General features: G+C 39.4%; 1 protein-coding gene across 2 annotated transcripts; it reads right to left on the bottom strand.

Moving 5' to 3' along the window:
* Positions 1-406: 406 nt before the first annotated feature.
* LOC140234104 (UDP-glucose 4-epimerase-like) lies at positions 407-13,405 on the bottom strand. Of its 2 annotated transcripts, XM_072314183.1 has the most exons (8): positions 13,282-13,405; positions 11,625-11,740; positions 11,089-11,202; positions 8,212-8,391; positions 7,295-7,475; positions 5,960-6,123; positions 3,186-3,300; positions 407-741 (listed from the first exon to the last, which is right to left on the bottom strand). In XM_072314183.1, exons 1-8 carry the CDS (start codon positions 13,403-13,405, stop codon positions 692-694), a joined length of 1,044 nt encoding a protein of 347 aa, XP_072170284.1. In that variant the 3' UTR covers positions 407-691. The 2 variants fall into 2 exon arrangements, with proteins under 2 accessions (XP_072170284.1, XP_072170286.1); XM_072314185.1 differs by lacking the exon at positions 11,089-11,202.
* Between the last annotated feature and the right edge of the window lie 3,706 nt (positions 13,406-17,111).

The following is a 17,111-nucleotide window of genomic DNA, read 5'->3' as shown; positions in this document are numbered from 1 at the left end:
AAAAAACAAACCATCAAAGGCAATAATCCAATAACAAAATAATGAGCCAAAATGTTCATATGAAAACATTTTAGCAAATAACTAAATAATGAGTGAGAAATGTTCATGTCACTGTGAGCTGAGAATATAACCACGTATGTTATTTTTTTTATTTTTTTATAATACTTACTAGTCTGAACCTTTTTTTTACAACAGGATCCTACCTTTTTGTCTTTTTTTTTTTAACAGGATCATTTAAAGATACAAACGATAGCACACTGGTCATTTAAACCTTTATATAAGTTGGAATTATAATACCTAATTACTAGAAATTTAATTACAGTCAACAAAACATGTGACGAGACCTATTCTTCCCCCCCCCCTTCCTTCAGAAGATTGATAAAAATGAAAGAATGCTAGAGTGAATTAACAAATGCATGATATGTTGCAATTTCTCAAGGTGTCCTAGAAACACATGCCTCAAAAATAATAGAATATGTTTCAAATGCTTCATTGGTGACATTCATTCATGTGAACATTAGACTAATTACACATATAAATATAATTACATCTCTTCTAATTTCAAACCACTTTATTGCAGCTGGAAATGTGTGCCAGAGGAACATATCTCGACACACATAAATGGGCCTGTGATTCAGTCTGGACCCTAGTCTATTCCAAAGACTGCCGGTCAATAATTTGTGACCTGCCATCACTCATAGCCGTTTGGATTCTGCGACTGCCACCGCCAGAGGTCTTCACCTGGTTTAAAAGACATTAAAAAAAGACAATTACAACATACTGTAAAAGTGGACATTTTTGCGGTGTTGAAATATTTGCACATTTTGCACAACCAAAATCTAGCGCAAAAATAAAAGCACACAAATATTTTTGCTTGCCATATGAGCCAGTACTTGATGTCTTGATTCCGCCGAATTAAAAACATGCAAAACTCTTCTTACCCTGACGAGCGCGAAAAATCAGTCGCGCGAAAATGTTCACTTTTACAGAACAAAGAGAATTTTAATCTTCGCAAAACTGCAATCATTCACACTTTCTCATGCTTGACAGAGGAAATAAACACAACCCATCTTCAAACTTTGAATATGCCCATGGTGTTGTGAAACCAGCTTTGAGGGGGCAGAGCACAATATTTGTTAGGATCAGCTATATTCAGATGCATTCATGCAAATGAATGTATATTTGAATCCCCATTCCCTTCTATTCCCTCATACCCAAACAAAATCAAACTAGAAATGCCACTGTCACACAACACAGAATTATCCCCTCATGGCTCATGAGTATACCATAATTGACAGAAAACGAAAGGGGGGTGAAATAATGCCTCCGGCACCCCTCGGGCAGAGGCATTGAAAATTTTTTTTTTAAAAAGACCTTGAAGTCTAGCACTCGGCCGAGTATCACAAGTCCACTTTTCATACATTCTTGCAGATTATTACACAAGAAGATAGCAAACTTGGGGGGTGGATGGTGTTCACAAAAACTTTCCAATTTTATCCAAAAATTTACTGTGCCTTCTCAAAAAGAACATGAAAATGTGAAAGCAGATCCCAGCTTCATTCTTGGTCCTTAAGGGGTCACATCTGGACTTGCCATTAACAAACCTAAACAAGTTTTAACCCTAACTAGGCCGGGCTATTTAGGTAGATCATAGAGCCAGGGGGGGGCCTCCCAGGCCCCCCCTCCAGATCTCGGCCGTCGACCGCGCGATCGCGACAAAAATTGGCACACACATTGCCTATGATGTAATCTAAAGTATCACAAAGTTAAATTTTCTAAAAATTATCATTTATGCTAAATTATGCTAATTTATGCATAATGATGCATGAAATCAATTTGGTATAAATCCCTAAATAGAGCTCAAAATGGGCACATTTGTGTAAATGTTCTTTTTAGTGTCCTGAGCAAATATAAGAGAAAAAAAATTGTGCCATCAGAAAAAAATTCTTAAGTATTTTATTGTTTTTTAAATTTCTTATGTATTTCTATGTTTTTTCGACTTCATGTTTTTCATTGTTTTTTCAATGAAACTTGTCCGCGACATTGTTCCAATCAAGAAAATATGTTATTAATTGATTTTAATCAATAAAATCCCAAAATAATCATACTTTTATGAAATTTGCCTGTAAGCACAGTTTGCATTGAAATTGTACACGAATTCACGTTTTTGAGCAATTTTTGGTCTGACATGCACATACATATTTATGCGCAACTTCGGAACCGCGCACTAGGGCATTGCAAATTTGGTGTCAAAAGATGCGGGAGACTCAAAAGAAAAAAGTCATGAAACGTCGCGGCGATAGCTTTTCGCGTTAGCGATACATCGCGCAGAACGTCGACGGGGGGGGGGGGGGGGGGGGGGGGGGGGGGCCTCAGAGGCCCCCCCGGCCTAGTTAGGGTTAATAAAGTACATTCACTTTAAGTACATAGGATATCTGGAGCTATAAATTTCTTTCTTTATTTACTTTTTACTTCCCAATTTGAGAGTCCTGGGGTCCACTGGGGGTCACCAATCTACTTTCACACAGGACTGATTACTACCCACAGCTTTATGCAAAAGCCTGCATGACACATTTCAAACAATAGTGAATATGAAGAATGAAACATCAACATATGATAGTAATCACAACTGAAGGTAATCAGTTACTCTAATACGCAACATTTTAAGAAAGTTGAATTTTTCACGAATCAGGACTTCCTGGCAATTTCGTGAATGATAAATTCGCAATTGTGGAGTACAGGACTGACTGGAGAACTGTGTGTGTGCACGTTAAATTCAAGTCGGGACTAAAAAATAAATTAAAAAAATACATATCGGGATCAGAGTCAATAATTTTCTCATGTCTATACATTTGCGAATAGCACCTGAAGGGCAACATTTGCAAAAATGAAATTCTCGCGAAATATTCAGCATATACATTAAGCTTGCTGACTAGCCTCACTTCAAGGCGTATTATATTTATACATGTTTAAAGATCAACTTTTCCTGCTCTGTTTCTGTTCTTAGTCAGAACGCCTGTGTTATCAAGTGTTTAAAAGATGCTATTATCATCGATGATATAGTTAATGATAAGATGACATGAATTTTCCAAGTACAGGCACATTCTCAAGTTCCAGATTTTCCTTCAAGTTTTCCCCTTTTTCAATCTTTTGGGGGGTTTTTCCAAGGTGTACAAAATACTCACACATCTTGTCGAGATCTCTCGTAGCCTTCCACTCCAATTCCTTCTCCGCCAAGGCAGGGTTGCCGTACATTGCTGGAACATCCCCTTCTCTCCTTTCTGTCTCTTCATATGCAATCTAGGGAGCAGAGAACAACCAAAAAGCATGATCAGAGCAGAGCAAAGAAAGACAAAGGGGCAGGGAATGAGGAAGAGAGGGAGAGAGAGTCTGAGAGTTAACCCTTGAAGTGCTTTGAATGTGGACTGGTTCAGAAAACCCCAAAGCATTAAACACAGTGTTTGAAATCCCTGGTGCAGAAGGGGTTACCAAGACAATGCTCTAATGTGCCAATCACAAGAGGCTATCTCTTTACATCCTCGCATTGGTGTGTACGCAAAAGTATAATAATCTCAGATTATTGGTCAATAATTAGTAACTAGAAACCTCTACCCTAAAAGAATCACTGCTTCTTGGTAATTAAATAACTACTAAAATCTGATGTGAAGCATTAAGTTTAACAAAAAAAAATGCATAAGTAATTTTTCACATTTAGCCAGGTAAAACTGTGCATGTTTAAGTTCCACAGAATGAAAGACATAAAATGCTTTACATATAACAAGAAAAATATTCAAATACTTTCTATTTTGCACTATTTGCATGTCATATAAAATGCTCAAAAATTTCAACATTGTAAATATTCCCACATTCGCTGTACTTCCTAAGCTGTATGATTTCATGTCAACAAAGTAGATTTTGAATAACGATAGAGGTCAAAGGGAGAGGGGAGACTTGTATTAGGTGATGACATCATTACTTCCTTCATTTTTTTTTTTTTTTAATGCGACTGCGAGCGATATCACCGTTTCTTGACGATATACGAAACTCTATTAAAAATTCTACAACTTCTTTGAATAAGAAGTTGTAGAATTTTAGAGTTTTAGTATTGAGTATTAATACTATACTTATAGTTACAATGGTATTAAAGGGTGTGTACAATTCTGGTTGAGGTGAGGATTTAGCTCTTAAAGTTTTGCGAGATATTCAGAAACCACTCTATGAGATGTCAAAGGGCATGCAATTCTAAGGGGTATCAAAAGTTTATTCAATGAAAATCGGTTTTGAAATGGCCGAGATATCCAAAAACAAGGTGAAACAAAACGATCCTAATAAAGTTGTGGCATGTCGCCTTTTATTATTAGCACTTTTGGGGATATCTCAGCCATTTGAAAACCAATTTTCATCAAATAAACTTTGAATCCTTCTTAAAATTACATGCTTTTTCATATTCCATAGGAGGCTTTTCATTATCTCATTATGTTTTGAATGTTCAAAACATGAATCCCCACCTCAACCAGTACTGTACAGTCCCTTTAAGTATTAATCCTGACTATACTTATAGTTACAATAGTATTAAAGTTACAATCCAGATGAGGCCCAGATAGGCCCTACTCTTCTATTTAAATTTGACTCTACTCCATTATTTTTTGTGCTTGCTTTTATTCTATTTATCAAAGTAAGCCTGAGGATGGCATGGTAGTTTATGTTGACCCTTATTCTCTGATTGGCACTTTTGCTACAGCCTTTCTTCTCAACCTTCTTTAACCTGAAACCTATTTTGTTTCATACAAATTATTCAGAGGCCCAGTTAGATCATGTATATTTTCATTGTTGGCCAACACTTAAAGCCCAAAGAAAGTTCTGGTAAGCCTGCAAAAGTTGTCAAATTTTGCTCCAAAATGTGAACGTGTGCCTAGGAAATGTGCGGAATAACGCTGTAATAACAAGATATTCGATGGGTAACGACGAAAATGGGAAATATTAACAAAAAACGTTCAGTCTCAGAACTTACCCGAACGGGGTCAGGCTAGACTCGGACTCGGGGATAACTCAGTCTCGCTGTGCTTGATGGCGGGATGAGTTGTATTGGTTGTCCCTCTGGATTGTACAGCGTTGTACTATGCATATGGGAGCGGCCTGTATAAACTACATTGTAGCGTTCTAGCTACTCGCAGTAATGGTCCGAGTTGTTACAACGCGCGCATCAAAAACCTCTTTGGCGCGCATGCAAAATTAGTGTGCGCCTCTCAAGCACCTCTAAAAACAATCAAAGACGCTTGATAAACAACAACAAAAACTTCACAGACCGCGCGTCTCAGCAACTGAGGTGATGTGCGTATTTAGGCTTGAGGACCGCGCGCTGTCCATTTGTTTTGCACAGGATTATTAGCACGCACTTTCCTGTCTGCTCATCAAGGCCTCGTTTCGTACCCGTAGTATAGAGTACTGATGAACATGGCGATCACGAACTGTGTGTAAATTGTCTGAAATAGGGTCGAGTTTTCCCTGAGACCGAGCTAGTCTGGAGCCTTCTGGAATAAAAGTCGGTCTACCGACTTTTATTATTTTTCTCAAAATACTCCAAAACGACTCATCATTCCGGCAAACCGCGTCAGCCAGGTAAGTTTCTTTGTAGACTCTTTCGATATATTGCAAGCAAATATGAAATGGTGTCAGACGGGTTCTCAGGCCCTTACCAGAACTTAGTTTTCACTTTAAGGTCCACCTGCTACGCCATCCCACCTGTTGAGAAGCGCAGTTGTAAGTGCTATCACTAGTTGGTACAGATGTCTGGAAAGTAACTGCCAAAGAACACAGATTAGGTACCTTATCCCCTTAATCCATATAGTGTCATCACGGTCTTTCTATTGGACTGAGACTTTATGACTCTCTATAAGGCCAGCTAACTTCATACGCCAAGGTTATCGCTAGTTAAAAAAATCCTGGTAGGTTAAGGCACCTTGTTCCCTGAAGCCTTTTCCATGGCCTTGATCATGTCCAGTACGGAGTAGAAGTTTCCTGAGCTGAGATTGTAGACCTTGAGGCCACATCCTTCTTTCAGCTTCTTCAAAGCTGCCACATGACCAGTGGCTAGATCAACTACATGGATGTAATCTCTCACACCTGCAAGAATGAAATTATTGACAGTCAAAGATAATGTTTATTGACAGTCAAAGATAATAATGATGCTTTGTAATAAAATACTACAAATTTTAATTGATGATAAATGTTTCTAATGTAGGTTGCAGTGCCAAAGGAGTTCCTACACGTTGGTAATCTATATCGCCTAAATGAGCAAAGACATTATGGAAACCTGATAGCTAACACCCTGAAAGTCGCAAACATCACCAGACTATTATGGTCACTTCCAACATCTGTCCCTGGTAAAGGACAAGTGTGTGCTGCATTGACTCCAGATCGGATGCTTTTGGGGACCATAAAGCAGCTGATCTGGTTGTGGGATTTGCCATTTGGACTCTGCCACGTGCAGCCCCTTGAATTCTGATGAGAGCCAAGAGAGTTTGCTAGGATCAAGTTGTTTATAGCAGTAGCAAACTCAAGAAGCTGGATGCATCTATCCAGAATAGTCTAGCACTGTGCTTGAGCATCTCCTCCAACCTTGACATTCCAGTCCCCTTGTATCGCCATGATGTCCTTCTCTTGTGCTTTGTCAATGACTTCTTTTTTCTTTTCTTTTTTTGGAGCTGGTTATGGAAGTCTCCGACATGTTCATCACCATGACCTGTCTAATATGTAATATAATGCCTAATATTATCCCAACAAAAAAGTTCATTTTTCTATACTTTATATTCTTTAAAAGCTAAATTTTCCATTGATATATATTTATCTTATTCTTTCCACAAATCTACTATGACAAGAGCAATACTATGTATAATCAAATGTCTGCAGTCAATCCCTTGAGGACGGTATGATTTTGCTACCTAACGCATTTCCCATAGACAACTGCCCGCGTATACTCAAGACTCGTCCTTGCTGGGTAAAGCAACATGCATTTGCTTTTTCACACAATCACTATAATTACCCCAAAACTATGGCCAAGAATTGCACATACATGTAGGAAAAGCGCACTAATCATGACCACTGACCCAGATGGTTAAATGTTGCATGAGAAAAAGAAAACAAATATATTTCTGCTCCCAAAACAAGGTTTTGCATACCTTTCCCTCACTATCGAGTACACAGCTTCTCCAAATTTTATCACGGTTTCATATGGGTGTAAACTCAGTTTCACCACGAAAATTGTCAAAGAGGCAACATCTGTTTAAATACTGACCTGTGCCGTCCGGTGTATCGTAGTCCGTGCCAAACACTTTCACGCACGGTCGCTTACCCACCGCAACCTGGGCAACAAATGGCATGAGGTTGTTTGGCACTCCCTGGGGGTTCTCTCCAATCATACCAGACTCATGGGACCCAACGGGATTGAAGTATCGTAATAGAACAACGTTCCACTCCTATCAAAGTGAAATCAGATGTATTTTGGGGGAGAAACCTTAAATTTCTTTTTCAATTCCTTTTTGCTGCAATTCCTAATATTTTCATTTTCCTACTCTTCCTGTAATTTAAAAGCATAAAATAGTATGATTTCAATGTGTGACAATTTTGGACACTTTTTTTTGGCATAGTAAATGCACATTAACCTTACCAAACATCAGGTAATATCAGTTAGTCCAATGCCTTTATCCAAGGACCCTCTTCATATGCAATCACATTTGTACATTCTACATCATATACGGCTTGAAGCACGTCAAGAAAAATACTGCAAAATAAGACATTGCTATGACAGTGAAAAATAAAGCATTTGATCACACTAATCTGTGACGAATACAAATAAAAAAAAAAAATTACTAAATGCTGACAAGCAAGAAACACCATGGGATAAACTTTTTAACAACATCTCTGGCACCCTTTGGAATACACAAATTAAAAACCACACTAAACAAATACACAAACCAAAAATTCAGCTGCACCATTACTGTTGGTAGTTTCCATTCTGTAAGTAATATAATGTGGTTTACAGTTTGCAACAAAGCGCACAACATTCATATTTATCTTTATTGCATAGTGAAGTGCCAAGATAAAGGCAAAATTGAGCTTGGAAAATCAGAGTTCCTGTAATTTGAATAAACTTGTGCATCATCACAGCGAGCAAAAGAAAGGAAAAAATATCACCGTGACCTTTGACCTTACCTTCTCTGCTTTACTTAGATCCTTGAGGATCTCCTCAATGAAATATTTGGTCCTGCCATAAGGATTCGTGATGCCCTGCCCTACACTGTGCTTCTCGTCGATGGGAAGGTAGTCCGGATTACCATACACCGTCGCTGAACTCGAAAATATAATGTTGTAGCACTTATTGTGTTTCATTACCTGGACAGACACATAAAAAACATGAACAGGGGAAAAGAAGAAGGGTTGTGATGACGAGTTTCACAAAAATTGGTAACTTACTTTGTAATAGATGAGGTGTTAATGCTACTGGCTTACAAATCTCCAACTGAAGTCCAATTTGCATTTGTATGTATAATGTACTTGTTTACATGTATACCATTCTCTGAAAGCACAAATAACTGAAAATTTCTGGAACTTTATTTTATAGACATCTGAATGAAATTCCAACCATAACTGTCTTAACCCGCTGAAGATGATTTTCCAGAATACACGGGCAGGTGTCTATTGGAAATGCATGTTAGAGCAAAATCAACCTGTCCTCTATGGGTTAAAGGGTGTGAACAGTTCTGGTTGAGGTGAAGCTTTAGCTTTTAACATTTTGCGAAATATTCAGAAACTCCTCTATGATACGACAAAGAGCATGCAATTCTAAGGGGTATCAAAACTTTATTTGATGAAAATAGGTTTTGAAATGGTTGAGATATCCAAAAACAAAGTGAAACAAAGAGATCCTAATAAAGGCGTGGCCTGTTGCCTTTTATTACTATCACTTTTTTGGATATCTCAGCCACTTGAAAACAAATTTTATTCAAAGAAATGCTGAATCCTTCTTAAAATTACATGCTCTTTCATATTTCATAAGAAGTTTCTCATTATCTCACTTAGGAATGTTATAAACCTGAATCCCCACCTCAACCGGTACTGTACAGTCCCTTTAATAGAAATGTCATCTTGATCATGGGTGTGAAGTTATTTATTGATCATTTAATTAAATTGGCATACCCGTAAATGTATTTAATCTCCACATAACTCGTATGCCTGTTAATACTAGGTCACACATACTACAAGTGTAGCTCTCTGTCATCACCCTTGTTCCAACCTTATACTGAAAATGAAAACAAAAATAAGGGCAAGAATAATCCCCTTCAGAGAGAGCTTTTTTATAGACATGAAAGCTCAGTGATGATAAATAATTTCTGTAATTTGTCATTTATTAACATGCAAAACATGTTTTCCCACTAGCAAATACCCTAGAATGTCTTGCCCATAGGAAAACACCTTTAAAGGAGATCAGTCACTTGGCCACATTGATTTCATTCAATCGCTTTTTATTAATACTGGTACATAACCGTTAACTCAAATCATCGTCGCTGGGGTGACAAGACCTTGTATCTGCAATTTTGGTGAAAATGACTTTTTTGTATTAATGGTCAAATAATGGGTTAAGTGATGTCCTGTCCAAATCCCAACTTTCTTACACCAAAAATGAAGCCACCACGGCATGTCAAAGGAAAGGCTATCCCATTCGCCACAATGCTTTGGCCGCCATGTTTTTTGGCTCTCCTGAACATGTGACATTTTGTAGTTACGAGGTCTTGTCACCCCAGCGACGTCATGCTCTCCCATCCAAAACACTAATTTTGTTGTATTGTCGCTATTTTGATTATCTCATGTGAAAAAGGGGTGACCTTTGAACCTTTCCACTCTATGTGATATTTGGCACACTGCCAGAGTGTATTAACCCTATTCTAACCCTATTCGACGTCCCCCCCCCCCCGCAACGATTTTACCGCGTCGTTTCATGACTTTTTTCATTGAAGTTTCCCGCATATTTTGAGACCAAATTTGCGACGTCCAGGTACACCGTTTTGAATATGCAGTGTTTTGCATATGCATGTCAACCCGAAAACCGCTCGAATTCATGATTTTGTGTGCAAATCCAATGCAAACTGTGTTTGATATAAATTAGATTATTTCAACTTTTAACCATTGAAATAAATCAATTCTAATGTAGATAAGCTTGAAAAAGTGCCTCCAACAAATTTTGGCAAAATAACAATAGAAAACAAAAGATTGAAAAAAAAATAAAATACATAAGAAATTAACAAAACAATAAAAACAAAAGAAAATGATTTTGATTGCGCTATTTTTTTACAAGAAAATTGTTTGATGTGTCTTGAGGAACTCTGACACAAAAATTTTATAATCCTTCAGTCTTTTTGATGGAGTTATAGGTGAAAATATGATTTCATGCGTTAATCTGCATAATTAATTTATTTAAAAATATGAAATCAACATTTTTCTATTGTATGACCATGTAATCTTGTAGTTGACATCCGGCTCTATGTTCATGCAAAATTTTGCAGCAATCGCGCCATCGGCGGCCGAGATCTGAAGGGGGGGGGGGGGGTCAAATTGTTCCCCCCCCCCCCCCTCAGTAAAAACTTGGTCTCAAATAGCCCAGTTAGAATAGGGTTAAATGTATTTAAGGACAAGGCAGCGTAGGGATTAATGGGTGGCCTAATTCATTTGCTGTCCACTGGGGTACATTCTAAATCAATGATAACACCTGTCAGGGAACATGTGCATCAAAGCCTGCACTCATTGGTAATGGCTGACTCCAGTCATGATTCTTCCGCTATGTGACAGTGTGTACATGTACATGCACTTGAATACATAAAACCAGTTCACAATTATCTGTTACGCGGATTCTCACATAGATCCAAACCGGGCCAGCCACCCACTCAATGAACCCCCATGCGGACACTACCAGATCTGTAACCGTTGAGGACAAGTCTCGAGTATACTCGGGCAGGGGTCTCTGGGACATGCTGAGAAGAAAAATCAGCCCATCCTCCACTTATTAATAAAAAGAGGGAGAAGAATAGGACCTACGTCAAGTATATTGAGTGTCCCTCCAACATTGCACCTGTAGTAGTCAATGGGTATAGTCAATGATTCCCCCACTGCCTTTAGTCCCGCCAAGTGTATCACATGATCGATGGCATGCTGAGAAGAGAAATAGGGGACAAAAATAAAAGGAGACATTGACAACAATGAACAAATTTCAATTGAAGACTCCACACATTCCTGAAATGAAAAGAACAGCTAAATGTATCAACTGATTTGGAATGGTAGCATCAGTCTTAAAATCATTTTATGCTACATTCATTTCATACCACGAAGTAGATGTTTACTACTTTTCTGCTCTCATGAAGAAAAGGAAATGAGGAAGAAACACAGTTTGATTCACTTACAGTTACATGTAATTGTCGTTATCAGCAATCCTAATACTTAAATACTTGAATGGAATACATGTGTCAAGTATGGGAGTTGTATCAAGGAGGAAATTCTATTTCTGAGGTGAAGGCTTTTGTTTATAAGACAAGAGGCAGAAAAAAAGCCATATCTGTGGGATGTCAACCACTCACCTTGTCAAAGACTGACTGCAAACCAGCCTTGTCCGCCATGTCCACCTCGTAGAAGTCGATCTGACTCCCTGTGATGGTTTCTAACCTCTGTATCACCTGGGGCTTGGGACCAGAACCTGAAATTTCAACAAATCAAGGATTTAATCAACTGCCTTGCATAGCAACGCAGGCTGTATACGTGGAGCACCAGAATGAGCAAGCCACCAACATGCATGCAATGCATGTACACAGTGTAATTCATCCGGTGCCATGCCATTGCCAGCGATGTAATCACTGATTGGCTGCTACCTTCTTTTGTAGCAGAATCGACAAGAAAAAAGGTTAAAAATTAAGAAATTCATGTCAGCTTTGGAAAGGCCTCCTGCCTGCACTACTCGGCCTCCCGTTCACTCATTCCCTCGCAGTCAGCCTCTTTTCCAGGCCTCAGTCAGGAGGCTTTGTCAAAAGGCTAGCTTCAGAGGAGAACACTGGCACTGTAACAGCTGTGACACCTTACGGCAAATGTTAAATAAACCACGGAGGTATCCTTGGATAAACAAAGTACAGTTGTATGAGAGAGTCAGGGCAATGCAATGATAGGATCCATGACTACTAGCAGTGTATCCAATGTGCGTGTGGTTTGTCTATTGATTGACGGCCTATCCCCTTAGCACACAGAGCTATGCCACTTAGTAATCTACATATATGTACTGTAAAAGTGGAAATTTTCGCGGTGTTGAAATTTTCGCGCATTTCGCGCAACCAGAAACTAGCGCGAAAATAAAAGCACGCGAATATTTTTGCTTGCCATAGATTCCTGTGCGTGATGTCTTGATTCCGCGGAATTAAAAACACGCGAAACTCTTCTGACCCGGCCAAGCGCGAAAAATTAGTCGCGCGAAAATATCCACTTTTACAGTATATTAAACTTTCATCACCTTAAAATAGGCCTTGCAGATTCTTGCTCCATGATGGAAAAACTGTTAAGATTGTGTGTAGGGGGGAAATTAGTAACTATGCCATCCCCCAAATTCCTCACTATAAATGGGAAAATATTTTCTATCCATAGCAATAATTTCTCCTCTGCTTCAAGTGTAAATACAGTTGAACCTCTCTTATCTGGCCTCCCTTTATCCGGATCTCTCTATTATACGGACGCAATCTCGCCGTGATTTTTTTTTTTTTTTAATAATTACGGGAGGAAAGGGGATTCCCAACTCCTGACAACTCCTACCCAAACATACCATGAATTACATATTACTTCCAACATGATTAACATACATTACATCAAATTTCCTTCCAAATTGCTTACCTCCAGACATTTCAACACCTGTCCCCAAACATCCCCAAATGTAACAATGAAAAGGTTGCAGTACACACATTACTACATGTGGTACTACAATGGGCTACATCAGTACATATGTACATGTATAAAGCATTGAGTCTCCCGTATCCGGCCAAATCCCTTATCCGGATGAGCCCCGGTCCCGACTTGTCCGGATACGAGAGGTTCAACTGTAATGGGAAATAAAATTCATTTTTGCATTGCCATGGAAAAATTAAACAAACCTGTGTGTAAATGCGGCTAGTGACTTGCAATGCTAATCGCATACGGACACATTGCAAATCAATGCAGCGTTCACCACAAGAACAAACAACAAATACGGTTCAAAGATACCTTTGACACTGTTTGAGAAGTTGTCGATGACAACAGGATGGTATCCCTTGGCAACGACTTCTACGATGACATGGCTGCCAATATAGCCAGCTCCACCAATCACAAGAACAACGGGTTTTGCCATTCTGGGGAGATGCTGCGATCAAAAGGATGAAAAAAAAAGGACAATAAAAGATGAAGTTTGCAAAAATTTCTCAGGGAATATTCAACATCTACAGTATTGTGTGCAACAGTGACATTAGATGAGAATAAATGAGGCAAAATAAAGCTACATGTGTTACTCATCCTTAGGAGATACAATGACTGTAGGCCTACATGAAACAAAAAAGAGAAGTACGGTACTAGTAATCTAAAATGGAGTGCTCACTTCTGTGCAGAAAATGAACAAATTACCATCAAGATGATTTATGCAAACTTTCAACACTGTACAACCTTGTAGTTCTGACAAAAAGTGGTGTCCCTGACTCCCATGAAATTTTTATTTCGATAGAAAACACAACACTTCAACAATGTACCTCGAACCTGTAAATATAAACACCTACATTTGTAGATAAAATCTGACATTTTACTAACATGCAAAGGGGCAATTCCGCAGTTAGGAGGGCATGACATGGATAAAAGAAATGTGCCTCTTTATCTTAATGTTTAATTTAGGTATCAACTAATGTCCTCCAGGCATCATGTTCACCACTAAAAATTCAAAATCAGTAGATTTTATTTTTTGTATTCATTGATTTTGCGAGATCTAAAACCATCATTTAAAATGCACATGTGAGACGGGGGACACTTACTGTAATTCACTTAAATGCAAATTACAGTGAGTTCCTTTGATATTTTCTTCAAAGTTTTGCTTAAGGGAAAAAGATGAAGACAATACTCAGAAGTCATGTGACATTTTGTCACTTACAAAAGGGTGAAATGACCTGCAGAATTATTCCCGACAAATGTAACGTTATTAACGGTAATGCCACTAACCATGCTTTGGGGGGTCTGACGTTAGCTAAAAAATGATTGGTCAAACTGCTAAGAATATTTTGCGTAATGCCGTTCACATTTGTCATGATGCAATAACTGAAATTAATTCTGCAACACTTTGTTTGAAGTAACTTGCAGTTTTGCACATTTCTTGTTTCAAGACATTGTTTGGTTGTTGTTTTTTTTTTTGTTGGTTTTTTTTTTTTGGTCAAGTCTTTTTTTCATAAAGTTATCAACCAACCCTTTACATTGCCATATTATATAGGCCATGGCAACTCTTATAATATTTGTTGGATTGTATTCATTCTTTTCTATTCTAGCCCATCATAAACCTGAGCTGAGGATGAACATGTTTTTAACATGATTTGACTTGAAATGAATGGTGATTTAGTAATCAAAATAAATATGTATATTAACCACGTAACTTAACCCACTCCATACTGAATTCTGAAATACCACAGCCTTATACAGAGACTCCAACTCTCCCGTTTTCGACGGGAGATCTCCCGCCGAAAACCCATCTTTGCAAAATCTCCCATTCTCCCGCTTGAGATTTAATTTCTCCCGCCCTGGCTCTGTGTCTCCCGTTGGAAAGGATTTCTTACTTATTGTTATTGTATGTTGAAAAAAATAAGCCTTAGATAGCACCAGGGAGCATGTAGAACCCTAGGAACTTCGCACACATCAACTTGGAGCCTCCCGTTTGCTTGGGGTTTCAGGCGGGAGAATCTCCAGATCAGAAGGTGCTTTGGGTTGGAGTCTCTGCATGCTCAGATTGTAACTGTGAACTGGCTTATTGAGCTTTGTGCCGAGTTCGACGGGAGATCTCCCGCTGAAAGCCCATTTTTGCAGAATCTCCAGTTCTCCCGCTTGAGATCTAATATCTCCCGCTTGAAATGATTTCTTGCTTAATTTCATTGTACAGCGGTATGTTAAAAAATAAGCCTTAGATAGCACGAGAGAGCATCTAGAACCCTAGACCGCAAGGAACTTCGTGCTCGTGATGTGCAAGTGATCAAGTTGGAGTCTCCCGTTTGCTAGGGGTCTCGGGCGGGAGAATCTCCCGATCAGAAGGTGCTTACGGGTTGGAGTCTCTGCTTATTAATACAGTACACCACAGCCTGCACAGGCCACCACAAAGGTTTCCGTAGAGAACGGGTAGACAAAACTGACGCCAGACGGAGCAAACCAGGGGCGGGGGGGTGGGGGTGTTTCATCAACGCTTGTCATTGTCGGCGCTGACCAATTTCAGCAAAATTCTTGGTTTTGATTGGCTGAGATGCTCTGGTCGCTGACTGTTACTATGGTGATTTCAGTTGTCAGCGCCAACAAACGTCGATGAAACACCCTCCCCCCAGGATCCCACAGCTGCACCGGGAACCCTAACCGCAGCAGCGACCCCATACGGACAAATACGTACCGTAAAGGGCTGTTACTTTGTTACAGCGCCCCGCGACGGGGTTACGGGAACCCTTGACCGAAAGATCGGTCTGTGTCTGGTCGTCGGGGATTACTAGTATTCCACACTGATCCGCGGCTGGCTTCCACGGATCCCAGAGGAGAGCGATAACGTCAAAAAAGACTCCTCCGGCAACCAGACAGACGGATCTTTCTGTCTACGGGAACCCTTGCAGCAGCAGGCCGGCTGTTTGGCAAGCAGAATCCGGTTTATCGAGAACCCACCCGGGCCACAGCCTCATTTATTGCCCTCAATACAGGCCACACACACAGAGAATAGATATGCCCATGAATGGCCATAGCCCATACTCACAATGTCTTCTTCGAGCGTTATAATGACGAAAAAAAAAAATAACAAAAGCTGACAGCGTGATGTGGGTCCTGTCCAGCACAGTCGGGTTGGGTAAATGTGTAAATCGCTAAAAGTCTTCGTAATTTATACTTTCATATTCACACCGCTGATATTGATCGCAAGACAGCAATGCCGCACCTCCAGCAAACCACCGGCGAATGATCGGATCGCGAGTCGGTACCGGGTGCAACCGGTGCTCCAGTCTACGATCGACTACGTCGGTCGACGGCTGCTGCGCTGCATGCTATGCATGCTGTGTCCAGTGTGCATGCCATGACACTCTATCGCCAACGCAGTCCGGGTGCAACGTGGCTACGTGTCACCCACACGCATTGAATGCACCAAAGAGATTAGGGTTACACACATGACTTGTGTTTGCAGTTCATGGGTCGATGCGATAGCTAAAAGGTCACTGTAGCGTAGTCTGTTTTTTCAGGCACGTATGATCATTCATTTACAAAACAGAAGTCAACTGTAAATACTAGTAACAGACAAGTTGTCAAAATATTCTCGCTGGAAAAAAAAAAGATAAGCTGTTTTCCTTTTATGAATATTTGACATTATTTTTTTCTTGGTTTATCTTGATAAGATGCAAATCTTCCCTGCTAATTCTTTTTCATTGTATACTTTTGTTTTGCTCATTTTCACATCGAGCAAATTATATTGAACCGGAATTAAAGATTGACTTGAATTGAGAAACAACGAGTCCAGCCTCCTCTGTCCAACTTGTTGTTGTTTTTTTTTTATTTTTTATGATTTTTTTTTAATGTTCACAGATCAAAGACATTTTTTTTTTCGTTCCTATCGAGCTGTGAATATAAAGTACGTCTGGCTAGCAAGGAAGTCCTACATGATCTATGGCACTCCCCCCCCCCCCCCACCCGCCCCCACACCGTTCCACATTCTGAGTGCAATGTAGGTTGACAACTCTGCAGTATTAAACAATCAAGCTTATAAATTAGGCCCAATGCGGGGTAGTTGCTGCTTTGAATTTGTGACAGGTGAGAATGACGTCATGACGTCATTAAAATATTGATTTTATTGT

The sequence above is a fragment of the Diadema setosum genome, chromosome 10 (genome assembly GCF_964275005.1).
Source record: "Diadema setosum chromosome 10, eeDiaSeto1, whole genome shotgun sequence".
Classification (NCBI taxonomy): Eukaryota; Metazoa; Echinodermata; class Echinoidea; order Diadematoida; family Diadematidae; genus Diadema; species Diadema setosum.
Note: the sequence above shows the minus strand (reverse complement) of the source record. Positions and strands in the feature narration are given on the sequence as shown.

Coding starts and splice junctions, on each gene's coding strand:
- LOC140234104 (XM_072314183.1), bottom strand. CDS start 13,405: ATGGCAAAACCCGTTGTTCTTGTGATTGGTGGAGCTGGCTATATTGGC. Junction 11,741..13,281: donor CTTCTCAAACAGTGTCAAAG/GTATCTTTGAAC, acceptor TTGAAATTTCAG/GTTCTGGTCCCAAGCCCCAG. Junction 8,392..11,088: donor GGACACTCAATATACTTGAC/GTAGGTCCTATT, acceptor GTGTCTGTCCAG/GTAATGAAACACAATAAGTG.